The sequence below is a fragment of the Copadichromis virginalis genome, linkage group LG3 (assembly GCF_057382275.1).
Source record: "Copadichromis virginalis isolate Kocher_CV1m ecotype Utaka linkage group LG3, C_Virginalis_male_GT1.1, whole genome shotgun sequence".
Classification (NCBI taxonomy): Eukaryota; Metazoa; Chordata; class Actinopteri; order Cichliformes; family Cichlidae; genus Copadichromis; species Copadichromis virginalis.
In genome coordinates this window covers 60,035,155-60,060,682 of record NC_140620.1, presented here as the reverse complement: position 1 = coordinate 60,060,682, position 25,528 = coordinate 60,035,155, and the positions used below count along the sequence as shown (strand labels likewise).

General features: G+C 42.8%; 1 protein-coding gene across 3 annotated transcripts in view; it reads left to right on the top strand.

Annotated features, from left to right (window-relative positions):
* map4k2 (mitogen-activated protein kinase kinase kinase kinase 2) overlaps positions 1-25,528 on the top strand; it is a 45,921-nt gene that overhangs the window by 9,374 nt on the left and 11,019 nt on the right. The window contains exons 2-21 of one of the 3 annotated variants that reach the window (XM_085451814.1): positions 5,265-5,322; positions 6,268-6,358; positions 6,675-6,739; positions 7,426-7,481; positions 8,365-8,412; positions 8,502-8,544; positions 8,638-8,710; positions 9,322-9,453; positions 9,576-9,638; positions 9,746-9,827; positions 11,091-11,207; positions 12,296-12,374; positions 15,183-15,241; positions 15,337-15,383; positions 18,608-18,646; positions 19,288-19,321; positions 21,005-21,155; positions 24,479-24,648; positions 24,821-24,862; positions 25,324-25,408. In XM_085451814.1, coding sequence (XP_085307940.1) covers positions 5,265-5,322; positions 6,268-6,358; positions 6,675-6,739; positions 7,426-7,481; positions 8,365-8,412; positions 8,502-8,544; positions 8,638-8,710; positions 9,322-9,453; positions 9,576-9,638; positions 9,746-9,827; positions 11,091-11,207; positions 12,296-12,374; positions 15,183-15,241; positions 15,337-15,383; positions 18,608-18,646; positions 19,288-19,321; positions 21,005-21,155; positions 24,479-24,648; positions 24,821-24,862; positions 25,324-25,408 — 1,534 coding nt within the window. The remainder of the gene's footprint in view (positions 1-5,264; positions 5,323-6,267; positions 6,359-6,674; positions 6,740-7,425; positions 7,482-8,364; positions 8,413-8,501; positions 8,545-8,637; positions 8,711-9,321; positions 9,454-9,575; positions 9,639-9,745; positions 9,828-11,090; positions 11,208-12,295; positions 12,375-15,182; positions 15,242-15,336; positions 15,384-18,607; positions 18,647-19,287; positions 19,322-21,004; positions 21,156-24,478; positions 24,649-24,820; positions 24,863-25,323; positions 25,409-25,528) is intronic. The other 2 variants (XM_085451816.1, XM_085451817.1) reach the window with 2 other exon arrangements.

Here is a 25,528-nt window from a genome sequence, read left to right as displayed (position 1 = left end):
CAGTGGCATCTTTCCATCCTGTGGCCAGCTTGTTATTGAGTAGCTCATTACTGGTAATGATAGCCTGGATTCTATCCCTACAGTTCAGATGGGTTTTCAGCACCTTCTGGAGGTTTTGGCTGAATCCTGAATCCTCATGGTTTCCGTTAGTCTGTGGAATACCCAGGTACTTGTAGCTGTCCTGGATGTATGCTATCATGCCTTCTAGCCGCTCCACCTCACTTTCCCACCATTTGGCCACACTTATACAGTCTGAATATGTCAGATCCAGTGGGGGCAGTGCATCAGCTTGGTATACTCTGCACTTGATGGTGACATGTGGAATTGCCCTGCAGTTCACGCCTCCAGTGTTTCCTTCCACAGTCTCACTGAGTTCCTAATGTATGTTATTAGTGTTGTACAGTGCCAAGCACATCCATGTGTGGGGCATTGATCTGCATTAACTGACAACTGTTGTTGTGATTTGTCGATGTATAAATAAATTGAAAGTTGAGGCTTTGTTGTAGTCCAGGTGCTGCTCAGGTTAGTCAGTCTGCTCTTGGTGTACTGCTCTCTCAACCCAGAGTGGATGCTTTGGTGCTCTGGTGTTATTTTTAATGCCTTTCTGAGCTGTGCTTATGTGTTGACTCATGTGCTAACTCAAAGTACACTTTTTCCATTTCTCTCTGTGTGTGTGTGTGTGTGTCTTCACTAAGGTTGTGATACTTTGTGCCTGCAAACATCACAAAGTGGGACCTTTGCATAGTCACGGAGCAGAAGAAGAACAGTATTGAAGGTTTTGCACCAAGTAATCCAAAATACAGAGTAATGCATCACATAAATAATAACATAGACATATTTTTTTGCAATAGATGTGTTAAAATAAAATAAAATAAAAAAGTTAATATGTGACTACCACCACCTGGGACCTCAGTAGTTTCCTAACCATGACCGCTTTTGATAGTTTGGCTTCTGTTGGCCCCGTGTTAAATAACGCGGGACCATTGATCTTTGTTGTGCACAACACAATATGTCTGGTCTGGTGTACAGAGCAGCTTTATGCCAGCTGAATGCATCTCACCCAGGCTGTCAAAACCACAAAACTGCTTTCTGCCACAGCGTTGGGACGCATGTGACGCATATGACGCTACTGTATTTCTGGTGCTCTGTGGGTTGACACTACATGTACATCTCCTTCTCAAGTTAATCTCTCATTGACACTTTTTTCACTTGAGAACGAGGTGCATCTGTTGAAGAGTGCCCATAGTTTGGCACATCATGTAGGACAGTAAGGGTCACAAGAGCAGAGGTGTGAGTCTTCTGTGAAATACTGCCCGACTTTGACAAATGGGCAGAGAGAGGAGAAAAGTGGACTTGTGGTCCTGCAGAGATATTTGTAGTCTGCAGGCAGATGAGGGACTGCCCGTCTGGTGCAGAGAGCTATGTGGTCAAATGGAGGCAGTGCAAAATATATGTGGTACAGCTTGTCTGTGGGCCACTCATGCTTGTGCTGTTGTTGGTTTTAGAAAAACAAAGTTCTAACATACAAGTTCCCTTCCTTATTCTCACCTATTCTAGTTCATGCATTTATTACTTCCAGGCTGGACGACTGTAATTCATTATTATCAGGATGTCCAAAAAACTCACTGAAAAGCCTTCAGCTGATCCAAAATGCTGCAGCAAGAGTGCTGACAGGGACTAGAAAGAGAGAGCATATTTCTCCTGTTTTGGCTTCCCTTCATTGGCTTCCTGTTAAATCCAGAATTCAAAATCCTGCTCCTCACATACAAGGTCTTAAATAATCAGGCCCCATCTTATCTTAATGACCTTGTAGTACCATATCACCCTATTAGAGCACTTCGCTCTCGCTCTGCAGGCCTACTTGTTGTTCCTAGAGTATTTAAAAGTAGAATGGGAGGGAGAGCCTTCAGTTTTCAGGCCCCTCTTCTGTGGAACCAGCTTCCAGTTTGGATTTCCCAAACAGACACCTCGTCTGGTGTTTGGAGCAGCTTGACACCGGCTGTGAGAATCCACCTCAGGCTTTCAAAACCACAACATGTTCAATATTGGGCTTAAAATGTTTGTTTTTTATAAAGCATATAGTGAGAGCTGGATCAGGTAACCCTGAATCCTCCCTTAGATTCACTGTAATAGATGTAGGCTCCTGTGTTTTGTCCTCACCCACCTTTTTACTAATTATGTGTTTATACCCCACGGTGCATTTAATCATTAGTTATTATTAATCTCTTGCTTGGTTGTGCTGAAAGTTTCTTTCTGTTAAAATCTGTTAAATTGTTATGTTGGTTAAGTGTAATTATAACATAGTAGGAGCATCAGCGTCGGCTGCACTTCCTCTGCTAGAGGACCGAGAGCTTGAGGGTCCTGAGGACTGTGTGGACAGAGATCTGGGATGATGTTTCTGGGATCGGCTGGAGGCACTCGCTCAGCTTGGGGGTCTTTGCCCCGAGTGCTCTGATTACCACAGGGACCATTGTTGTCTTCACCCTCCACATCTTCTTGAATTTCTCTCTCAGGCCTTGATATTTCTCGAGGTTCTCGTGTTCTTTCTTCATCACTCAGTAAAGCTACATCTGTCACTACAGCCATCCTCTTTCAGTCAGCTTATTCCAGCTATTGGGAGGATTTCTTGATATCTGCTGGATGGTGGATAGATGGCGCCGGTGTGTGTGGCTTACCTGCTCTGTTTGTGATTGCTTTATTGACATCTGTTTTCTTAAAAAATGTCTCCATTGTCCTGGTTTATGACTTCATCAGCATCAGAGCCACTGTTGAAGAGCGACTGGTCCCAGGATGTCAGGAGTATTGTATCCCACCTGTCTGTAGAGCGCACCAATCCTCCTTCACCAAGGCCCACCTTGCCTTCCTCCCAGGAAGAAATGCCACAGGAGACGGGGAAACGGAGCAGTGTGTTTAAAAACTGCATGGCTGCGTCTCCGATAACTGATCCCCACGTTCTTCTGAACAAACTTTCCCTGGACCTCGGGTTGTCTCTTGGCGATCCCTGGAACTGACTCACCGATGGACCACACCTGTGCTTCTGCATCTTACTGTCCAGCTCTCATGGCATCTATCGCCCCATCTTCACAGAGGTGGAGTCTTTGGTGCACATATCTCAACTGCCATGCAGCACGTTCAGTTGCTTCAGCTTTTTTCTCCTTATTCACGGAGTGTTTGTTTGAATAGTTTTCTCTCAAACGTGGATTGAGAGAAGTTTTGTTCTCCAATGAACAAAAGTGAAACTTTTCCTGAGGAGCAGCAACTACACACAGCGCGCTTTGTTTAATAAAGCAATTTGATTCTGATCACCAGATTCTTTATCCCATCAATCGTGCGTCCCAGCCAGACATCAACCCTGTTTTTGACAGGCTGGGTCTGGTTAATGCTAGGTCACTAGCAAATAAAACCTTTATTCTAAACGACTTCTTCACCTCTCCACACCTGGATTTTCTTCTGGTGACTGAAACTTGGGCCTGTTCTCTGAACTTGTCCTTCCAGACTGTAACTAGCTCAACTCTCAAAACACATCAAAACACATAAAGAACATTTATTAAAATCTATCCAAAAACATTCATATATTTAAAACATTTATACTGTGTTAAACCTTCGTTATTCCCAAAGGTTGATTCTGTTCATCTCAGTGGGAGAAACGTTTCGTCATCCAGGTGACTTCAGTCTCAGCTGACTGCAGGTTTCCCCGAAATCTTATCAACAGTACATTTGCATAATGACTGAAACTGGAGAACAATGGCTGGCTGTGATGTCAGTTCCTTCCTTGTCATGACCATTAATCAACAACCACAGATTAATGGCCATGAGTACCATTCACAGAGAGTTGGGGAATGGCTGCCATCACAGCATGTAAGATGGTGACAGATGTACCCTTAGGCCCCTCCTCGATTCAGAGATGGTCTTTCCCTTTTCACGTAAATGGGCTCCTTGACTCCGCCCTCAAACCAGCGTTCCTCCCTGTCCAGGATGTTACATCCTCATGATTGAGAGAGTGTCACTGGCCTGTAGGTGTAAATAGACTGCAGAGTCCTGGCCTGACGAGGTGGCTCTGCTGTGTGTGGATGTAAATGTTTCTCCCACTGAAAACTTTCAGATGACCAGAATCAACCTTTTGGGATGAGTGAGCATGACATTACAACCCCCATTATTGTTTTCATTAATTATACTATAAATTTGCTTTGTGCATACATGATTCTTGTTTATGTTAGGTGTGTTAGGGACACCAGACCGACCTCTCCTTTCAACTTGGACCAAACGGCCTCATTGTCCCTACCCAAAGTGTTTCCCAACACATTTAATAAAAAGGATTTTAAGTGATACTAAGGTCAGCCACATCCAAGCTGCCATTCACTTTGCTTTTGGACACCTTTTTGTTACGTCACGGTTTGTCCCACAAATCAGTTCAACACATAATTCATTAAGAATCATCATGACTTTGTGCTGTAGTGGAAACAAAGTAGCAAGAAATAATCATCTTGGTATAATATGGGTACTGACAATTGTTACTCATGCTTTGTCATTTGGATTTAAAATGTTCCCATTTCAGAACTACTGCTTTGTTTTCACATTCCTTGTTGAACCAGTTTAAAAGGCAACAGCTTTCCCACTAAACTGAACCATTCTAATAACACTATCGGGCATCCCATATTCCTTCATCACTGCCCACATTTAGGAATGTGAAACAGTCTTCTTGCTGCTGAATGAAGCAGTTAACCACTTGACAAGATGTACTCTGGATATTTTTCCATCTCTGCCGAAGCCACTGAAGGATGTGTTTGACTCTGTGTGTATGAGTGTGCTGTCTGTTATTGCAGCGTCCAGATTGGTCCAAGTTTGTGTTACAAACATACACACTCACTCTGTAAAACGTATAAAGTCTTGTCTTACTTCAGTTTTCTGTAAGCTACTTTCTGCTTTTTGGCCAAATAGGCCGGGCAGGCGATCGTGGCTCACGAGTTGGGAGTTCGCCTTGTAATCGGAAGGTTGCTGGTTCAAGCCCCGTCTCCGACAGTCTCGGTCGTTGTGTCCTTGGGCAAGACACTTCACCTGCTCCCTACTGGTGGTGGTCAGAGGGCCCGGTGGCGTTAGTGTCCGGCAGCCTCGCAGCCCGTCACTAGTGTGTGAATGTGTGGATGACTGGATGTGTAAAGCGCTATACAAACACAGGCCACTGTGCTTCTTTTGGGTGCAGTTACCTGCGTATCCTTTTATCTTATATGTTATTTATTATAAAGACTATTTTGCTTTCCTTTCAGGCTCGAAACATCAGGACGTCTGAACTGGCAGCTATCAAGATTGTCAAGCTCGACTCAGGTGTGTTAAAAGCCCAAACACAGCACAGGAAGTGCACAGTAAGGTGTCCATTCAACGTCCATAGTTCCCAGTATTGGTCAGTTTCAGTGAAACTTGCAAATAATATTACTCAGGGTCACATCAGCTGTTTTACAGTTTACAGCACAGCAACAACAGGATTAAGCAATCAAGCAATGGCTTATTATATTGCTTTGTCACACATGTTGCTAACTGTGATGTTATTGCTCTGATCACAGAGGCGTGGCTGGGCCCTCCTATCACCACTATGCTATTATCAGTAATATTCATTTCTTTATTATAGATGAAGTGTGAGTGAGAGTGGGGTCATGTTTACAATCCAATCAAATTCTTTTACATCCATCAGAGTCAAAGGTCAACTTCAGGATTTATGGGTGAAAAATTGACGAAAGGCCCGATAACTACGATTATTAGAAGTCTGCTGTGTTCATATAGAAAGTACTAAAGAGTCAAAGTGGTAATGCTGTATGGAGCTTTGTGTAAGTCTTTGTTACTGCCATCTTTGCTTTCATGAACTTCTTTTTAAAGGAAGGTGTTTTGCACTACAAAGATTTTCTTTTGGATTTGTCCCGTATATATTGTCCAGTATATGGGTTATACTGGAATGATATAAGGAACGGATTGAGTCCTTTTCTAGCTTAGAAATGAAAAAAAGTGAACCTATCCTTGAATAACTAATAGTGCCATTTGAGTAGTTGTAAAAAACAGACCTGATTTCACTGTATCCAACACAGCTGATAACACTGAGCACCACGTGGGTGTGCAGTATTTTTTTCCACTAAAGGAATTTCCCAGATTCACTACATCCCTTGCTCCATGGAGAAGCTACCAGTCCTCCCAGTTGTCTAGCTATGTTTTGCTGTTCTGTAACTGTGTGAAGTTAGCTGTCATGAGTCAGTAAACCCTCGCTGTGCTGTCTGTGCTCAGGTGATGACATCACCCCCATCCAGCAGGAGATTACCATGATGAAGGAGTGCAAGCACAAAAACATCGTGGCCTACTTTGGGAGCTACCACAGGTGCTGGGTGTTTTCTGATGTGTGGAATTCCTCGGATTGTTGGTGGACTGAAATATGTGGAATTTGACTTTTATCTTGCACGCGCTGAATTCCTCTCCCACTCCTTCAACTGCTTAGTTACATTGTTGGCCCACCAGCTCATGCATGATACTGTGTGCTTGTGGGAGTAAATGCATTGACTTCATTATATTAAGGCCTGTCTGCTTCCTTCTTAAACGCAGTACTTGTTTTTAACCAATGCCTGCACAGCTGTTCAGCCACAGAGAGCAGCACGCATGTCAGACATGTCAAATAAAAGCTGAGTGTCTCTCTTTAGAAACACCAAGCTGTGGATCTGCATGGAGTACTGCGGTGGAGGCTCCCTGCAGGATATCTACCATGGTAAAAACACACACATCTAAAATTCATGTCAGAACACGACGCATCTACTGTCCTCGATCGGCTGAATTCACAGCATGTGATTAAATTAGTGTCGTCCGCTCTTAGTAATGAGGGCCTGTGATTGACTGGGTGAATCTCTGAATGTACCTCACGTGGATTGGATACGGGAAAGGATTGTCATTAAGGGAAATGTAATTAAATAATTATCAGTCATAGATTCTAGTTTGTCCTTCTGTGAACCAACTAATATGTATTAAAATAAAAACAAAGACTGCTAGCCTAACATATAAGTGGTGAACTACTCAAAGAGAGAGGAATAAGAGGAAATGTTTCCTTCTCAGGACCAGGAATTATTTTTAGGCACTGCAAAGCAAGAAACAACTAAAAAGCTAAAATCACAAACTAAAGCTATATGTTGCATTTCTTTCTGTCGTTACACTTTCCAAATGAGCCAATAAGGATGAATACGACCATAGTGGAGCTGTTTAAACATAACTATATGAGTACTGTTTCCACCCGATGAGTCTGAGTGAGGCAGCTGAAGCATTTCCCAGCATGTCCAACTGTAACTACCACTTTAACGCTCAGTCATTTGAATAGTTGGTATAAAGCAGATGTGGAAGTAGGCACAATGATCCACTCTTACTCTCATGTCTCACAGCTGTTAATCAGACTCTTTTCCACAGTGACGGGTCCACTGAAGGAGAAGCAGATAGCATTTGTGTGCAGGGAAACTCTCCAGGTAAGGCTTTTCAGTCCAGGAAGCTTGTTACTGTTGCACTGCAAAGTCTTTACAGACACCCTGCTGACACAATGAGTCATGTGTTTTTTCCCAACTTCAGAGCAGCTCCAGTCGTGCCAGACCACTAAGTGCATTGTAGATGTTCTGAAACTGCCTCTGCAGTAGAACATGATAAATGGTCTGGTCCTGATATAGCTCTTTTCTTTCTAACGAAGTGCTACAAGTCCCTTTCACCTATATACAGTTGTACTCACACTGCAGTTCATTTTATTCCTTTAATTCCTTTTAAACAATCACACACACATGCTCACCGCAATAAATGCGTAGGATGCGGTTCAGTGTCTTTACCAGGGGCGGGTGGATACGCAGGTGGGAGGAGCTGCCAACATTCTGGTGGTGCTGGAAAACCCACCTGACCTCTTGAGCCACAGCAGCCATACGGCACACTGTGTTTTCATAGACCGTGACCTTCTGCCCACTCAAAGCTTTGTTGGATGATCAGCTTTGCAGACTGACAGCAAAAAACACCAGAAAAAGTGCTTCCAAAACTTTCACCAGTGCTGTACACGATCAGTGAGTCTGCATTCAAAGCACGTAAAGGTTACAAAAATCAAACTAAGGAAACATAGAGATATTGTTCCTGATCATGCAAGACTAGATGAAGATGGGACAGCATGCTCTCCTACTGCCTGGGTGGAGTGCTGTGCAGTGGGTCATTAACACCGCCCAAATCATTGGCTGCGCTCTGCCACCCCTGGAGACTGTTAGTCAGTCAGTTCAGCTGTATGTTTTCTCTCTCTTCCCAGTTCAGTGTTGTAAACCATGACTTAAGCAGTAATTAAATACATTCTCACAGTAATCGGCTGATTTCCATCTTTTCCAGGGCCTGTATCACTTGCACGAAACTGGCAAAATGCACAGGGACATAAAGGTACAGCTGTTTAGTTGTTACTGTTTAATAGTGACGCTCAGACTGTGGATCATCCTGTGAACAAGCTTGGATCTTTATTGTCTTTGCAGGGAGCCAATATCCTTTTGACCGAGCGTGGAGATGTGAAACTGGGTCAGTGTGATTTGCAGTACTTATGCAGGCTTAGGTAAGCACGATGTTGGATTTTAGCTGCACTGTGACCCTGCGTCTCTCCTCTGTGTCCAGCTGATTTTGGAATCGCAGCAGAGATCAGTGCCTCTGTGGCCAAGAGGAAGTCATTTATTGGAACTCCTTACTGGTAAGATGAATACATCACCACTAAACCTAACCTTACCAAACCCTGAGCAAACAGTGTCTGTCTGTCGATGGTGACACAGACCTCTCTGTTTTTCTACAGTGCTGCTATCACTGTGAGCTTGGTATGCTGCCAGCGCTCTTTGTCTTTATGCTCAGCTGTAGGTTCATCTATTGTGCTTTTGTGTCACAGTATCAGTTAAGTGTTCTGCTTTCACTTTAGCTGAATTCGTGTCTGTTTTATAGCCTCGGTTCAATATATCAGCCTGTTTAACCCTCAGAAAGCATCTACTAAACCAAAGTCTATGAAAGAAAATGTGCAAAGGACAGATTTGTTTTAGTTCGATTTACAATAAAGTGATAAAAAACACACGACCTGTCTTTCTCCATATAGGTAAACATATTTATCTTTAGGTGAAGCACTGCTACAGTTATTGCAACGATACCTGATCACTTCAAGGATCAAGTTTCTAACAAAGCCACAGACCGCTCGCAGTCAGCTGCCATCTTCAAATATTGATGTTTCACAGATTTGTCATTGAAAGTTAATGAGTGGTTGACTCCTGGACACACCTGTTTGCGAATCAGGCCCACTAACTCTTCCTCTCTGAGCAGGATGGCTCCAGAGGTGGCTGCGGTGGAGAAGAAGGGTGGCTATAACCACCTGTGTGATATCTGGGCCGTCGGCATCACTGCCATCGAGCTGGCAGAGCTGCAGCCGCCCATGTTTGACCTGCACCCAATGAGGTGAGTCAGCATAAACAATGGGGACTGGACAAACAGTTGGAGACAGACAGACTTGGCAGACTCTGGGTGATTGCTGCTTGGACATTTTCCAGTCCAGTGACGTCTCTCACACTGTTTTTCAGAGCGCTGATGCTGATGTCCAAGAGCAGCTTCCAGCCTCCAAAACTTAAGGACAAAGCCAAGTGGTAAATGTGCTGCTGATGGTCTGAAATTCAAGTGCATAAGCACCTGTGATCTGATCAGTATCTTCCTCACTGCTGATACATGTATCTTTGTCTTCCTCTGTCTGCAGGTCTGCTGGCTTCCATAGCTTTGTGAAGATGTCTCTCATTAAAAGCACTCGTAAGCGGCCCTCAGCTGAGACACTGCTGCAGGTTAGTTTGTCACTAAACAAGGAAAAACGAACCAACCGTCCGTCTTCACACTGGCACTGTTGTGTGTACAGTAGCTGTAAGCACATCTTTCTCTTCTGTTTGTAACATTAGCACAAAGGGAGGTGGTTGGCCGAGGCTGGCTGTTACGAGAGCGACTGGAAATGATTGCATTGCATTTGTACAGTTTATACTGGGAGCTATTCAGTAAAATTTCACATGCTGATGAACATGTGATATTACACAAAATCTAAATGTCACATTTTGCTACAAATATTACAGAGCTGTCAAATCAGCAGATATCAAATGATGTACGATCAAAAACATCCGAGCCCTCAGTGCGTGGGTCGCTTGCTCTGCTGGTGGAGATATAGTTCTGTCCATCTCCATCCAGTTAAGGGCTGTGGGGAATGGGAGGTGGGGTGCACCCAGGACAGGAAGGAAGCTAGAGTACCCAGACACAGAAAGGCCACCAGCTGATCTGAGCCCAGGACCTTCTTGCTGTATGGCCACAGTACCCCAAAATTACATTTATAGCTAATTGGGTTTGGGTTTTTTTTTTCTATGTGGCATGTTTTGCAATGAGACTGGCTGCTATCAGCTGTTATCAAAGTACTTTTTACAACATTCACCTGCAAACACGCTCATACCGTTTGTGTTATGCCTTTAATTTCTTTCATACACAGTCGCATACGTCCTGCTTTTTGATTGGACCTCATAGTCAGTTTAGAAATAATACAGAAGTGGACAGATTTATGAAAATGTCATTTTTGAAATGTATCTCCCAAGTGCTGTTAAACAGAGTAAGAGCTTTAATACCGCATTTCTAAAAATCTAGTTACATTGTTACATTATTTGCATGTTTGCATTTGTTACATTGTTACATTATTTGCACACAGAAACATAATGTCTTAGTCTTTTATTTTCCATGTCCTCCATGTGTTTCTCAGCGAGCTGAGCAATCTTAAGTATTTGTAACAATTAACAGTGTCAATGTCACAGCCATGAAGGGTTCGAATATGGACTCTAGAGCTTCAGGCTTCTTCAGGCAAGAGATTTCTGAAATGTCGAAAGTCGACCGCAGGTTTGCAGTGGTCAAAGGGCAGAGCCAGTGTTATGTAAAATGTTGCTCTCTTTCACTTGTTGCTGCACATCAGACATAAGAAACTTTATTTTCTTTGTACTGTAAGACAAAAACAAAGCGAAAGAGAGACCTGAGATTAGCGCCATCATTTCCCGTTTAAGGTGTGTGCCTTCTTTCTTTAGCATCCGTTTGTGACACAGCTGTTGACCCGTAACTTGATCATTGAGCTGCTGGACATGGCCAACAACCCCGAGCTCCACACTCCCCACACAAACACCATGGATGACATTGAGCTGGAGGTCAGTTCTCACAGCGTAGCTAAACTCACTGGATAAGGACATTTGATTTTGTACACTGTGGATTTGAAACCAAACAATTAAGATGTTATCAACGTGCAGCTTCATTCGAGTAGTGTGTTACCTGTTTAGGGTTAGTGTCTTTTCTAAACATGGTGTTCCATTTCAGACGCTTAAAAGTGATTGAACACTCGTATTTCCGCTCTATTTCACAAGGAGTTAAACGGACTAAATATCTGGAGCTTTCAACATGGATCATTTGGGTTCTTTTTCTCTGGAAATCAACAATCTGGTACTTTGGTAAAAGGAAACCTACACTCTGCAAGAACACTATCGATGAGGTCGTCTTAATATTGTTTTCAAGAGAAGCCTTCACAAATGGAAATACAGAGTTTACAACAAGGTGCAATCCACTGGTTACACTCGGGAACATGAAGGCCATATTAGACTTTGACTGAAAACACCTTTGGAGCATGTCCAGTCTGGAAAGATGAACTTGTACCAGAACAACGAGAAGACAAAAGTATAGAGAAGGAGATCGGTTGCATGCATGGCTGCCAGTGAAGCCAGGTCAGTAGAGTTTATTGATGATGTGACTGCTGGATGAATTCAGGAGTGCACAGGGCGATAACCTCACGCTGCAAAACTAACCAGACAGAGCTTCACTGTGCACATAACAGCGAGCAAACTGCTAAACCCAAGAATTCTCAATTTCCAATGGTCAAGTCAGTCACCTGATATCAGCCCCACAGAGCGTGCTTGTCAGTGACTGAAAACAAAACTGCACGTAGAGACTGACCAGCAAACCAGCTGCAGTGGGACGTGGCTGCAGTAAAGGCCTGACAGAGCACTGAAGGGAGGAAACCTGCATTTAGTCTAAAGTTCATCCAAGAACATCCAAACAGTCACTGTGAGCCTCTGAAGATGGGGACTGAAAATCTGCACTTTAATCACATCTTGATTGTTTGATTCCAAGTCCACTGTGATGATGTACAGAGGTGAACTTACAGAAATGCTCTTCCTTCGGAAAAGCTGGGATTGACTTGTTTCCGCAGTGATTTGTGTCTGTACGGTTTTTGCTGTCTTGACAGGTTGGGGTAATGGCTCCTGACAAGATTCAGTCAGCAGGGAAACACCTGCCTGTGGAAAGGACACCGTCTGAACAACAATGTGAGTCCCGCCCCTTCCACACACACGCACACAGTGGGTGGTTCCTTAAACATAGCAGGATGAGATTCCTGGCGTCTCGTCGTCACAGTGAGGTCACCGGCTTTGTGCTAGAATGGAACAAAGGGAATAAAAACCCTGCAGCTTGTCTCTGATGCACTACACCGTGCAGTGCACTTGATGGCTGAATGTGTGCCTGTGTGTACATATGTGTACATATAATATATGTCGGTTGTACTGGGAGAGTGGTTTCATTGTCCCATTGTATTCAGCGAAGCAGCTTGTAGAATATGAATAGAAACAAAAGCCCCTCAGTGAGCGTGCTGACTGCTGCTCTCGCTCTGTAACCATCCACACGTGTGGGACGGAGGCCTCGTCAGAGGATGGCGCTGGGAACATGCCTGCTGTCTGACTTCATACTGCTCAGATGCCAATGGGCTGCTTGTGTTCCTGGTGTGACAGACTGTATTCACACACCAAATCATAAATCAGTCTGGTGTTGACCTCAACTTCCCTTACTAGTGTAGTCTAGTGTGCTAGACACAGCCCCGTAAGCCACAAACACCTGCACTGCCCTTTGACCAGTATGGTTTTAGAGGCTTACACAGGTGCTACAATGTATCATATACTGTATCTGTCATTGTCAACACTGATACAATGTATATTGTTAGTGCCATGGTCTGTGTGTTACACCTCTATGCTTTTAGTATTGATTAAATAGTATCAGAAACAAGATTACTGGTTTATTTAGCACAGCCAGTTCATGTACATGAGTCTGGGGAAGTATAGGAAGGTCATTCAGTCTTACTGCTACACTGTGTCCCTCCAGCTTTTGCATATTTGGATGGAAGTTGTCTCGATAAATGTGCAGTTTCTAACCTTTTTACAACTGACGAGCCTGAAAACCAGCTTTCTCACCTTTGTCCATCATCTTCTTGTTGCTGTCGTCCTTTGCTGAGCTTCTGCTGCATTACTCAATACAAATAATTACTTGAAAATACAGTAATGCAGTAATTAGCCTTCACCAAGCCCTGCTCTGCAACAGTAAGGTGTTGGTGTTCTGCTGCATGTTTCTGCACGATGATCTTCATGCAGTAACATGACTAACCATAACTGTGACATGAGCAACCGATGACTGCTGGGCAAAATAGTTTCCAAAGTATTCACTTTGTTGAGGTGATTGAATCAGAAGATTAACTTTTGAAATGTTGAGAGCATTTTTGTAGACCGCTCCTTTGATCCCATTTCAAACAGAAAAACTTTGGACTTCTTATTCAAATTCACTTGCAGGCGTTCAGCAACACCTTGTAAAGTAACTGAGCCGAAACGCAGCAGCAGCTTCTGCTTTCTGGTTTAGTCATTTCCTCATCTCCTGCTTCAAAGCGAAATGATCATGTGATCGCTGTGCTTCCTCCTTTCACATCACAGTGAAGTCATTAGAGAAACTGAGGCAAGATGCTAATAAAAGCTGTTCTGCAGATCTTAGTCGAAGACCTTGCATGCTGCCACATGTGTGCAATTTCTAATTTCTTTACAAACAAACTAATGACTAGTTTAAACGATCTTAAAAGAAAGGGCTGCTAACTAACTATCTGATTACTATGGAAACCAGTGTTTTCACCTTGTTTCATCCTGTACAGTAATGACATCACAGTACTGTGTACTACATGTACAGCAGTAGTAGCTGAGATTCTCCACTTGAATTGGGAGATGTAAAAAGACAGAATCCAGTTAACTGCAGTCTAATGACATCTAGTGGTGAGATTTGATGCATATCGAGCCATTACTTGATGTTTTGACTTGCTGCCTCAAGAAAGCAGTGCAGGGAATTGCCTAAACTGATGTTATAAATACTCCTTGGTCGCATTTTGTGCCCTGTTCTTATTTGTCTTATTACCTGGCTGTTGGTATTCCTATCATCTTGGACTTTTAGTTTAAATTGCTAACACCCTAAAACTGACTGAATACCAACAGTGAAACCTTTTCTTTTTACCTCACATTTCTATTTCTTATCATAATTTCAGTGTGATTTTTTTTTTCTTTTTAATTTTTAAATTTCTTTGACTGGTGATGCTGTTTTTTGCACCCAGCTCCATCCCTGTTTGGGCCCTGACTCAATATCAGTGTACATTTGATACATTCCAATTCAAGCATATGTTCATTCAATTTGTCACTTTGCCTGACCTGCAATCAAAAGTGTCACTTTGACTGAGCATTAAGACACACACACATACTTAGGAATACAAATACTTCTATTGAATTGAAGGAGGCGTGTCTTCTTCCAGCGGTACTGTGATGCATGTCAGCTGTCACTCCCCACACACAGGCGTGTTCCAGGCTTTAACATTAATGACAAATGTCATACTCTGATATACTACAGGTAGAATAAGCCATCTAATGTCATTTTAAAAAGCTTTCCTGTGGGAGCTTCTAAACCAGCTGTCATCTTGTCTCTCATTTGAAACCAGTAGCTACGATTTATCAGCCCCTAAATGCTTATAAACCTTTTGATTCTTCCAGATGATTTTGATGGTACCTTGTTTATTGTGTTCAGACGTCTCTTCTCAATGACACTTTGTCATCGAGTAAAAATGTAGTTATTCTCTGATATCTGTGCTCACCTGATGTGTGGGGTCAGGTCTGCAGACTTCACTCGGCCCTTGTTCACTGCTGATGTCACAGGTTATCTCTGGAGTGCACACCGATGGGAATCGGTGCACCGTAAACACTGTGAAAGTACCGGGATTGTGTGTGAATGTGTTGGTCTGCCTTTGTTAGCGTGCTAAGCCCAGTGTTGTGTTCTTTTTGCAGTTGACCAGGTGAAGTTTGGGCCTCCGCTGAGGAAAGTGACAGAGCCTTATCCTGACTTGGTAATGCATGTTTCCTGCAGGTATACTGATGGCATTCAGTCCATGACAACACGCGGATTTGACCAAAGGTTGTGTTTGGGTTTTCCTTTCTGCAGGCCTGTTATGATGACTGGAGTCTGTCTGGAGATGAAGGAGGCTCACCGTAAGACCTTTGTTTCATCTTTCTTCAGTTGCTTATTAAATATCGTTGCTTTTGGCTGTTGAGATGTCACATTGGCACACTGCACACTATAATATAACAAGGTGCATTTAAAAAGTTGCTAGATTGGATCAGCTGGAGGGAAGTTGTGTTCTGTTGTGGTTGATTGTTACTCTGTCAGGTAGCAGGTAGCCACATCAGTCATTTGTAGACTGGGCTAGGCTAACTTATCTGGATTTTTATATTGTTGTTTGTTTTGTTTTTATTTACAAAATCCAACTGATGGGTAGCATGTATAAGTTTAGAAAAAACTTTGCATGAATTATTTTAGCAGGTGTTTGCTTTGTTCAGCCAACATGGAGTGATTTCGGTATTTTTTCCAGGATGTAGCACCATAAATCATAACTCATAAAAGTATACGTGTGGTTCCTATGTGGCCAGAATGCCAGCTTATCCATACAGTATGAGAACAGTATTACTGCAGGTACCAACAGAACAGAGTGTCCTCCCAGAGCAATGAGGAGTAACCTGTAGTAAAAACAAATAAACAAAAAGAAATTTAGTATGATTTATTCTAACTGCATACGTTAACTGTTTGCAGTAAGAGTGGATGAATAAACAAACAATAAACAAAACACGAATCAACTGCAGACTCTGTTTAGTTAGTTTGTGCCTCTGCCCTCCAGCTGATCCAATCTAACTGCGTTATTCACAGATTGTGATAATGAAGTAATGCTCCGTATGTCTGGATACTTCCAGGTGCCAGTTAAAATAATGGAGACTATACTATTGGCCCCTTTATCACGTACACGTTGGTAGTGCTGTGTTGGACCCTTTTGCCTTCATGCCAAAGATTCAACAAGGTGCTGAAAACATTCCTTAGAGACTTCGGTTCAAACTGACATGATGGCATTGCATGCACTGCTGCTGCACATCCAGGATTGCACTGAGACCTTTGACCGCGGAGCACAGTGAACTCGCTGTCATTTTTAAGACCGTTATCCTGCTGAAGCAGCTGTCAGAAAATGGGTACACTCGTCTCACACGTCACTTCTCGTCCTGATGCTCAGTTTGAACTTCAAGTCCAACAGATGTTTGCATTAATGAGCAACGACCGGCAAAAATCGAGTGTACCCACAAGTGTACCTAATAAAGTGGCCAATAAGTGTATATTTATGAAAAAAAGATGGTTGCATATTCTATTTAATTTCTTTTATTTTGTTTTTAAAATGATGACATGTGCACAAAGGAATCGTTTACAGTTGTGATCAGATGTTTACGTCCACTCTGGGCTTTAATCAACACAACAACATCTTTAATGACTTAAAAAAACACCAAACTTTAAATAAAGTTTTGATTTTCACTAATCCACATAGAGTCAAAGTATATATGCTGGCTGCATATGCAGTTTTGTTTAAATATTTCTTAACAAGTTGTGACTGGACACTGTTGGTAGTCATCAACAAGCTTCTGGTGTAATTCTATCGAACCACTGTTCTTGGAAAACTTGGTAAATTGGTTGGTTTCCTGGTACAGACCCGACCTCAGTTGAGGTCAGAGCTTTGGAAAGGTGATTTCATAAGCTTCCTGTTTGTTTTATCCATTCTAGAACCAGCGATGTATGTTGATGTGTGTTTGGGATCATTGTCCTGCAGTGTCCCACTTTGTGTAGCCTACCATTACCACCGGCAGCAAAACAGCCCCAAAGCATGATGCTATCACCACTACGCTTGACAGTGTTCTCAGGTTTGAAAGACTCACCTTTACTCCTCCACACATACCAAACTACCTTTCTCTAGAAGGCGTTTGGCTTGTTCATGTGGGCAGCTGCAAATTTCCCTCAAGCTTGTGTCGATTTTGGAGCAGGAGCTTCTTGCTTGGTTAGCACCCTCTCAGGCTATGGCGACGTAAAACTGTCTTCATTGTTGACAGTGATGCTGGTGTTGAGCAGTTTCTGGTCCATGCCAGTCTTGAGTCTTGAACCTTGGTGATTTGTGGGTTGTTCTTTAACGCCCCGGCTCATTTCCTGTCATCCAAGGGTGTTTGTCAAAGTCCGGAAGAAAACCCAAAGTGGTATAACTTGTACTAATGTACAAGTTTGAACTGATGACCTTTGAATCTGCAGAGACCCTGACAATTTGCATAAACCTACAATTCTCCTTCTTAGATCTTGACTGAGTTCCTTGGACTTCCACATTGTTCTGAGTGTTGGTCAGTCCAGTGAGTGGGTGAAGAATTTGTCTGACAAACAGCTCACCCAAGCGGAGAAAAACATCCATCCCGCTAGTCGAACTGATCACGAGCCCCTGAAACGAGACCCAGGAAGTGTTTACAGTAAGAGGGGGACAGACTGTCTGAAGCAGTTAGAACAAGACAAAGCTACTGACCGGACCTCATACCACAGGTCACAGGCTCTCTGTGAATGGTACTCGTGGCCACTGATCAGTGGTTGTTGTTCCTTCAGTGGGCTGGTTTCAGTCATTGTGCAAATGTACTGTTTATAAGATTGGAAACCTGCAGTCAGCTGAGACTGAAGAAGTCACCTGGATGCGTGACGAAACGTTTCTCCCACTGAAAACGTCCAGATGAACAGAATCAACCTTTGTGGATTTCCTTAGCTGGATGATTGAGCGTGCATCAACATGATGTTTCAGGCATCTACATCATGAAGCTCATTGAGAGAAGGCCAAGGGTTTGCAGCATTGTCAACAAAGCAAAGTCTACTTTGAAAGTATAAGATGTATTTAGAATTATTTATCAGTTTTTTCTTCGCGACATAATTCCATATGTCTTGCTTCGTATATTTGTAGTTACAAACTGAAAACATCAGTGTAGAAAGTCGTAAAAATGAAGGAAAAACATCAAATGAGAAGATGTGTCCAAACTTTTGACTCTGTGTGGATCTGCAAAAATTCAAATTAAATTCAAACTTGTACACCCAGATCTTGTTTTTTTTTAAGTCATTAAGGAAAAGAAATCATTAAAAGTCCATTAAAAGGCTTTATAAACGTTTAACCACAACTGTATATAATCCCTGCTGCAACTCTTCAAGCATATAACTGGGTGAGTTGTGTTTGATGGTAGGTAAACTGGAAATAACCCTTGGCACAAAAACGAGTGCTCTAAGCCTGAGTTTGAAATGATAGACAGTGATCAAACCTTGGGTTAATTCCTTCTTGGGCCATTCAGGCCTGTAGTCAGATAAACATCAGGTCTTCGTGTTGCAGGAGCCTGTTGGAATGTGTGGAGCAAGCTCTCGAGCTGAGGTAGGCCATGTCCATTAACTCTAGCCTTTCCTAACACCAATGTCTCCCCATCCCACCTGAATTCACCTGAAATAAGCTGCTTGTCATGGAATTATTCTTGATGTGAAAATCAGCCATTGTCTGTGTGTTGGGTATAATCAGCAGGTTTGTGTTCAATCTGATCTAATCCCAACCTCCATGAACTGGAGTTTGGGAGCACGTTTGATTTAGCACAAATGTACGTGTTTTGTTTTGTTAACTTCTTTGGGTTTGTGTTACTTGTCACTGATGTGGTGCTTGTGCTGATTCCCTCACATTATGTGGAAAACTGACTAGATTTTGGACAGTGCAGGTTTTTTTTTTCTATTTCTTCTTTTTATCCATGATGTCGTTGGATATAGGAGGGGAGCTGTTACCTCCTGCATAGTGTTTGATTCTAAAAGGTTTCCACACCAGCACCGCCTCAGTGAACGTCTGGTGTTTGCTTGCTTTGTTGTAATGTTTCCTTCAGATTTTTGTTCATGTCCTGCTCTTAGCCAACCCTCAGCATCTCCAGCACCTGCCTTTATGTCCGGCTTGTTTCTATTATGCTTGATGTGGATTTCATTATAAGACGTCTTCGCCTTCTAGAGCATGACCATTGTTGCTCCTTTGTCTTTCAGGAGTTTAACCATCAAGAGAGTGCCATGTGCTGATGTGAGTGAATCATTCTACCATAAACAAAATCTCTGTCACAATTCAGTCACTCTAGAGTTGTTCATATATACTGTGTCTGTGTGTATCTTCAACTTTTATATACTAGTTTATATGTTGCTAAAGGTATTCACTCACCTGTCCAGATCATCAAATTCAGCTGTTCCAACTTGTATAGAATCAATTGGCTTCAAGTCGATATGCGTGTGAAGGCAGATGAGCGAATACTTTTGTAGTATGTGCAGTTTCTACTCTTCCATACTAGTTTAATATGTGTACACCTGAAGATTACAAAAAATGCTTAAAAATGCAAAGTAGCATAAGTGTTTTAATGGAAGATGAAAATTGTGCAGAAAGCTTTAATTATGACTTTCCATCAGTTTCCTGCCTGTGCGTTCTACTAACTTTAAAATTAAATTAGCCTTCCTCAAATTCTACGTTTGCCTCAGTACAGTACAGGTCATTTGTTCCAACCAGCCTCTAGGTGGCGTGGTTTTACAGTGGGTAACTCTTGTTCAGACCCCACCTGGGGCCTTTCTGTGTGGCACTGGTGCGCTCTCCTCCTGCCTCTTGGGGTTTCGCTGGGTAACTGGCTTCGTCCCAGTGTAAATACATGCATGTTAGATTAACTGGCAGTTCTAAATTGGCCATAGATGTAAAGGAGATAAAGAGTAAAGAAGGCTTACTTAGCCAGCTACATAACCCCCTCAACCAGCTAAACCTACTCCCATGTACTGACTCTGTAAATGCTTGGGAATGTCTCTGAGTGATCAAACCATGTGTGAGTCCAAACTTATTGTTGCTTGTCTAGCAACAGTTCAGTTCCAGTCCAGCAGGATCTAGTGTGTCAAAGGCAAAGTGGCTTCTTCATTATTTTCATTCCAATCTGATAATTATCAACACTATAATAGGACACTTCAAGGGAGGCCTTGAATGCCTAATTTAAGTCCAAAAACACGTGTTGAGTTTTTGGGGAAACTTGAATGTCCCCAGGAGAATAAGGATTTGGTGCAGCCTTCCATGACCAGGGTAAAAATTGCTTTATTCTTTCTGGATCCAAGATTGCATTAACTGCTGGACTCTTCTTTCCTGTACCCTAGCACAGACCTTCACAGGGATGCTGGGGGCCCAGAGGCTCCTAGGGTGCCCTAATCTCCCAATCCAGAGGCACCTTCTCAGTTGTATCAACTAGGATGGCTCCTTAAGCCATCCTAAACCTTAAGAAACTTTCCCCCAAGGAGTTGACCACTGCCCAATCCATTTGCCACTGAATCCCTCTGGCCGCCTCCTGCAGGTGGTGGATCCAAAGGAGTGCAGGCTTCCTTTGGGGTGCTGCTGGCCAGGCACCATTGGCTGGGGCCCAGCCACCAGGCACTCACCCTTGACTACCCCCCTCCTCCCTAGCATTGGCTGCACCTCTCGTGGGGTTTTTAATCGCTTATTGTCTGGTCCAGTTGTAGCAGGGGTAAAATGCCCTCGACAGCTGAGGTCCTGGGAACACCCTCTAATGCCAGTGGAGAAGGGAGGAAACACCATGACTCACCACAGAGGCATTATTCCATCTGATGAACATGCAGAAATGTGTTCAGTATGAAACCATGGGAGCAACATTCCCATGCACATCAGCCTTGTCACATGCAGTAATGTGTATTTGTATTTAGTAACATGTTTGATGGTGTTTCTCAGGGAGGCAGAAAGAGCAGTGTGTTCAGTCCGTCTACGGCCTCACTGCCAGCCTTCAGCTCTTTGACTCCCAGCACAGAGGACAAAGATCTTACACCGAGACCGACCTGTACACTGGGCCCCGACAGCGCTGTCACAGCCGACTCCACCACAGGTACTCATCACAACATTAGACCTCAGCTTTGTCTGCCTTTAAACAGACGCTTTTTCTTTTAACTTCTGTCCTGTCCCACATAACGTTGCAGTTTCAGATGTTTGTATTAGACTATTTCAGACAGTGAGGTAAACATATGTGATCCCAGCGATGTCTTTATATACTTGATGAAATCAGAGTAGCATCCGTTAACTGTGACCTTTGACCCCCCCTACGATCTTTATATAGAGAGTGTTGATCCATGTAGCAAATGTTTCTCCAAATACCATTGTTATCAGTGTTTGTTCCGGGAATACCCAACCCACTCAGTCGAATGTTTCTCAGCATCCAAGCTAAGAAACATTAAAGGCGATTTGTAAATTTAGAGCTTTCCTTATATTGTTGGCAACTCGACGGCTTGTGTGGAGGGTTATATGTGGGCAGGCAAAAGCCATCCTTCAATCAGTTCAACATATATGCTATCAGAGATAGAAAATGGATACTATGCCACTATCTCTCAGTTAGTTAAGATGAATAACTCTCCTGCCATCATAGGTGGCGACTGATGAAAGCTTAGTGGCTCCTACACCTTTAGAGGCCTTAAAGGTCCAGTTTTTGGCTTTTGTACAAGAGACTTAGTTTAGAGCTCCCCAGTTCATCAACACTAATCCCTCTCTCACCTCTCTCACCTCTGTCTGGTATAACAAGAAAGTATTTATTGGTAAGAAAGCGTTCAAGTGGGATGCGTGTGCTAGGGCAGGAATTCATCAGCTGGGGGATCTGGACCTTGATCTAATCTGAAGACTAACCCAGACCCTCCATCTAGTATCCAGGAGTTATTCCAGAACCTGCTGGAAATGTCAGAAAGAAGCCAGGATGTCAGTTCATATGCTGTATGCATGTGGAAAATACATGTTAACCTTATGAATGATCTTTTTCATCTTAATCTCTCTAAGACTCCAGCTTTGTGTGTCCTGGGTCTGTTACCTGACAGCATGAATCTGTCTGGAAGACAGAGGCTCTGGGTGCATCTGGCTGTTATGACAGGTTGCAGGATAATACTGCATCATCTAACTCTTGTTGATATGAACAGGTCATGTACAGAGTTAAGGGGAGAGATATCTTTAATCAGGTCTGGGGTCCCTTTTTGCCTTACATGATGTTCTGTCTCAGGTCGGTTTCTAGAATCAAAGCTGCAGAGCACTGCAGTCTCTGTGACTGTCCCAGGATTTGTTTCTCTTAATCAGGTTATTAATTCCTTTTATGTTATAACTAACAAAGTGCATATGTGTCATTTTCTCTATATGATTGCATATTCCCCTTTGCTCTGTACGCGAGAATGGGATATTTTTAGGGTGCTGAATCCAAAAATGTTTGTTTTTTTGCAAAAAATCAGGGTGTTTTGTCTCGATCCCAAAGTTTCATTTTAAAGTAAGCAAAATAAACTTTATTCGCAAAATCCCTTATGTTCCTTTGTTGACTTTTAACAGTGTATTCAGCACAAATCAAACCAAAGTTGTCTGGAGAAATGACACAACCTCTCGGAGCCATAAAACAGAACTAAAACACGAGTGTGGCTGATACAGCAAGCAAAATCCTGAATGTTGAAGCATGAAAAAAATCTGATAGCAGAGTGTTTATACTCATTCCTACTGCCACAGAAAACACGTCAAAACATGCTTATAGCAGCCAGTGAGAGTCCTTACCTTTCACTATGAACAAAATAAACCTGTTGGGACGTGACCGTCTGAGCTCCTCCCACCACCAAACCCCCTACATGACACCCCTCAATACCTCGCATTTTCTATTTGTATTTTTCTTGAGTCTCACGCTTAGAAATATTAAATCAATGTACGAAATCATTATTTGATATGTTTTTTTAAATCAAGTATAAAATCCAACATGATGGAATTTTAAAAAATTCTTCAGGGAGTAAAAATTGATAAGAAACGGTCAATAAATCCTAGGTGAGTGTAATCCACTCATGTTAAACCTGAACGCGTCCCCCGTCTGAACTTTATAAATATATTGTTTGTTAATATGGGATATTTTACTATCTGAAACCTATCTGCCTCGATGTTTTGGCCGAAACAAAACATCCACTGTATGTTGTGTGCATCTACTTCTTTGTCTCGATTTCTTCTTTCTTTTGTCACTTTCAACGTATCAATCAACACATATTCAAGTCGTTCTAGAATTGAGTTAATTTAGAGTTCTTCCTGCATAAGGGCCCTGAGGTCTGATGCTGACACCGCTGCCTCCCTGTTGCTTCTCCAGCCTTCCTTCAGCTCCTCTTCGATGCACTCTCTTTCTCCACGCCCTGTTCAGACTCTCAGAGCTCTTTCAGCCGCCGTGCGGCCTCTGTTAGGTCTTCTCTCCGGTGTCCAGTTTTATTCTCAGCTTTGCTGGATATAAACAATTTGCCTGCACATTTATCCTTATAAGTTGCTTGATGGGTCTTTATCCTGTCTTCCTTCTCTCACCCCAACCGGTCGCAGCAGATGGCCCCGCCCCTCCCTGAGCCTGGTTCTGCTGGAGGTTTCTTCCTGATAAAAGGGAGTTTTTCCTTCCCGCTGTGGCCAAAGTGTTTGCTCATAGGGGGTCATATGATTGTTGAGGTTTTCTGATTTGTCTGTATTATTGTAGGGTTTTTTACCTTACACTATTCAGCACCTTGAGGCAAATGTTGTGATTATTTGTTGATATATACATTAAATTGAATTGTTACAATGCGCCTGCATCAGCAGAGTTAGAGTGCAGAGCAGTTACACAGAATTAGACAAATGTAAGGACGAAAGTATCGTAGAAAACTCAAAACATAACATATAACACTTTAACAGAAAAGTAAATCACCTTCTAACTCCACAATATCATCACATAAAGTAAAAAGTTATCTTCTACCTGGGATGTTGTATCTTGGCTCAGGCTTTTTGAACAACTGCTTAACGTTGTTAGTGTCTCCTCCTTGTGTGCCATCGTGATCTGGGTGTACTCGATGGAGTGTTTTTGCCTCAAGTGGTGAAACACGTTTGTTGTTTATTGTTTCCACCTTCAGCAGGAGCAGTTTTCTTGCATATTTTAGTCATCTTTGTACTTTGGTAGAGGTTGTCAAAGTATCTGCTTTTTCAGGCTGACACACTGCGCTTGCTTGTTGTTTTGTACGCTAATGAATGTAAATGTCGTGATGTCGTGATGTGGAACTTTAATACCATGTAATAATGTATACTGCAGTTACTGCAGACATGACTTCATGCATGCATTAACTTCAGCTATGACCGTAATAGTTCCACTTTAAGCTGACCAAGCTCAGAATGAGTCCCACAGAAATCTCTTTCTCCTTTTAGCCTTGGCCAGGTGTTCGGCCACTCAGGACATCACAAAGGGCTGCAGTGAAACATGTCGGCCAGCGGAGGGCGCTGTGCCAGCAGAGTTGGTTACTACTGCTTCCTCACCCAAGCGAGAGACCCCACTATCACCAGAATGGAGCACACTGAGGAGGAAGACGAAGGATGATGTAAGTGGAAGCCTCAGCATATCAGCCTGTGTGACTTGCTAACCTTATAACTTCCTAATGATTGGATCCTTTAAAGGTGTCGGACTACACACCGTGTAACGGTCAAAATGCTGATTTGTGACATTTACAAAAAATAATAACATTTGTTATGTGTAACCTTTGACATTTTTAGAGCGCTGATTGTCATGGCCTTCCTCCCACCCCTCAAGTCCATGTAAGTGTGAAGTTTAACATTTTACGCCCAAAGCTCTCATGACTAACACGATATGCTTCCTCACGTACAACCGTGTGTTTTAATGGCTGCGTCCTGCCAACAGATTCCACAAACCTCTGCACCTTCTCACTACTTCCTCACTTTTAGAGTAACTCTTGTGCAAACTGGTTTGTGATCTAAGGAGCTTTGAAAGACAAAGGGACGTTTCATCTCTTATCTGAGAAGCTCCTTCAGTTCTAAGAGCAGTAGGTGGAGAGTCCCAGATTTTAAGCCCTATTGGGAGACAAAGCTCCTCAGATTACCGTGACCTGGATGACTGAACAGAAAAAATTACTTGTGCAACTTTGAATAAAAGTATAACAGCCAGTTTGGTTTTGTTGGAAAGATAACATACCTAAACTGAAGAGTCAATCTAAACATGCCAGACCATACGTGATTCAGTTGCTCTGCTGCTTCTGTAGATGGGAGCCTGCTTCTCTAAAGTCTTCAATGGCTGCCCTCTAAAAATCAACTGCGCCGTCACCTGGATTTTTCCCAAAACAAGAGGTCAGTGGTTTGGTCTGTGGTTCTGTTTTTACTTCATAGTGGAGTAATGAGAGCGTTTTCTCAGAAATCTCACAGCAGCAGGTTTATAACAGGTTTATATTAATGTGAGCAGACAGTTCA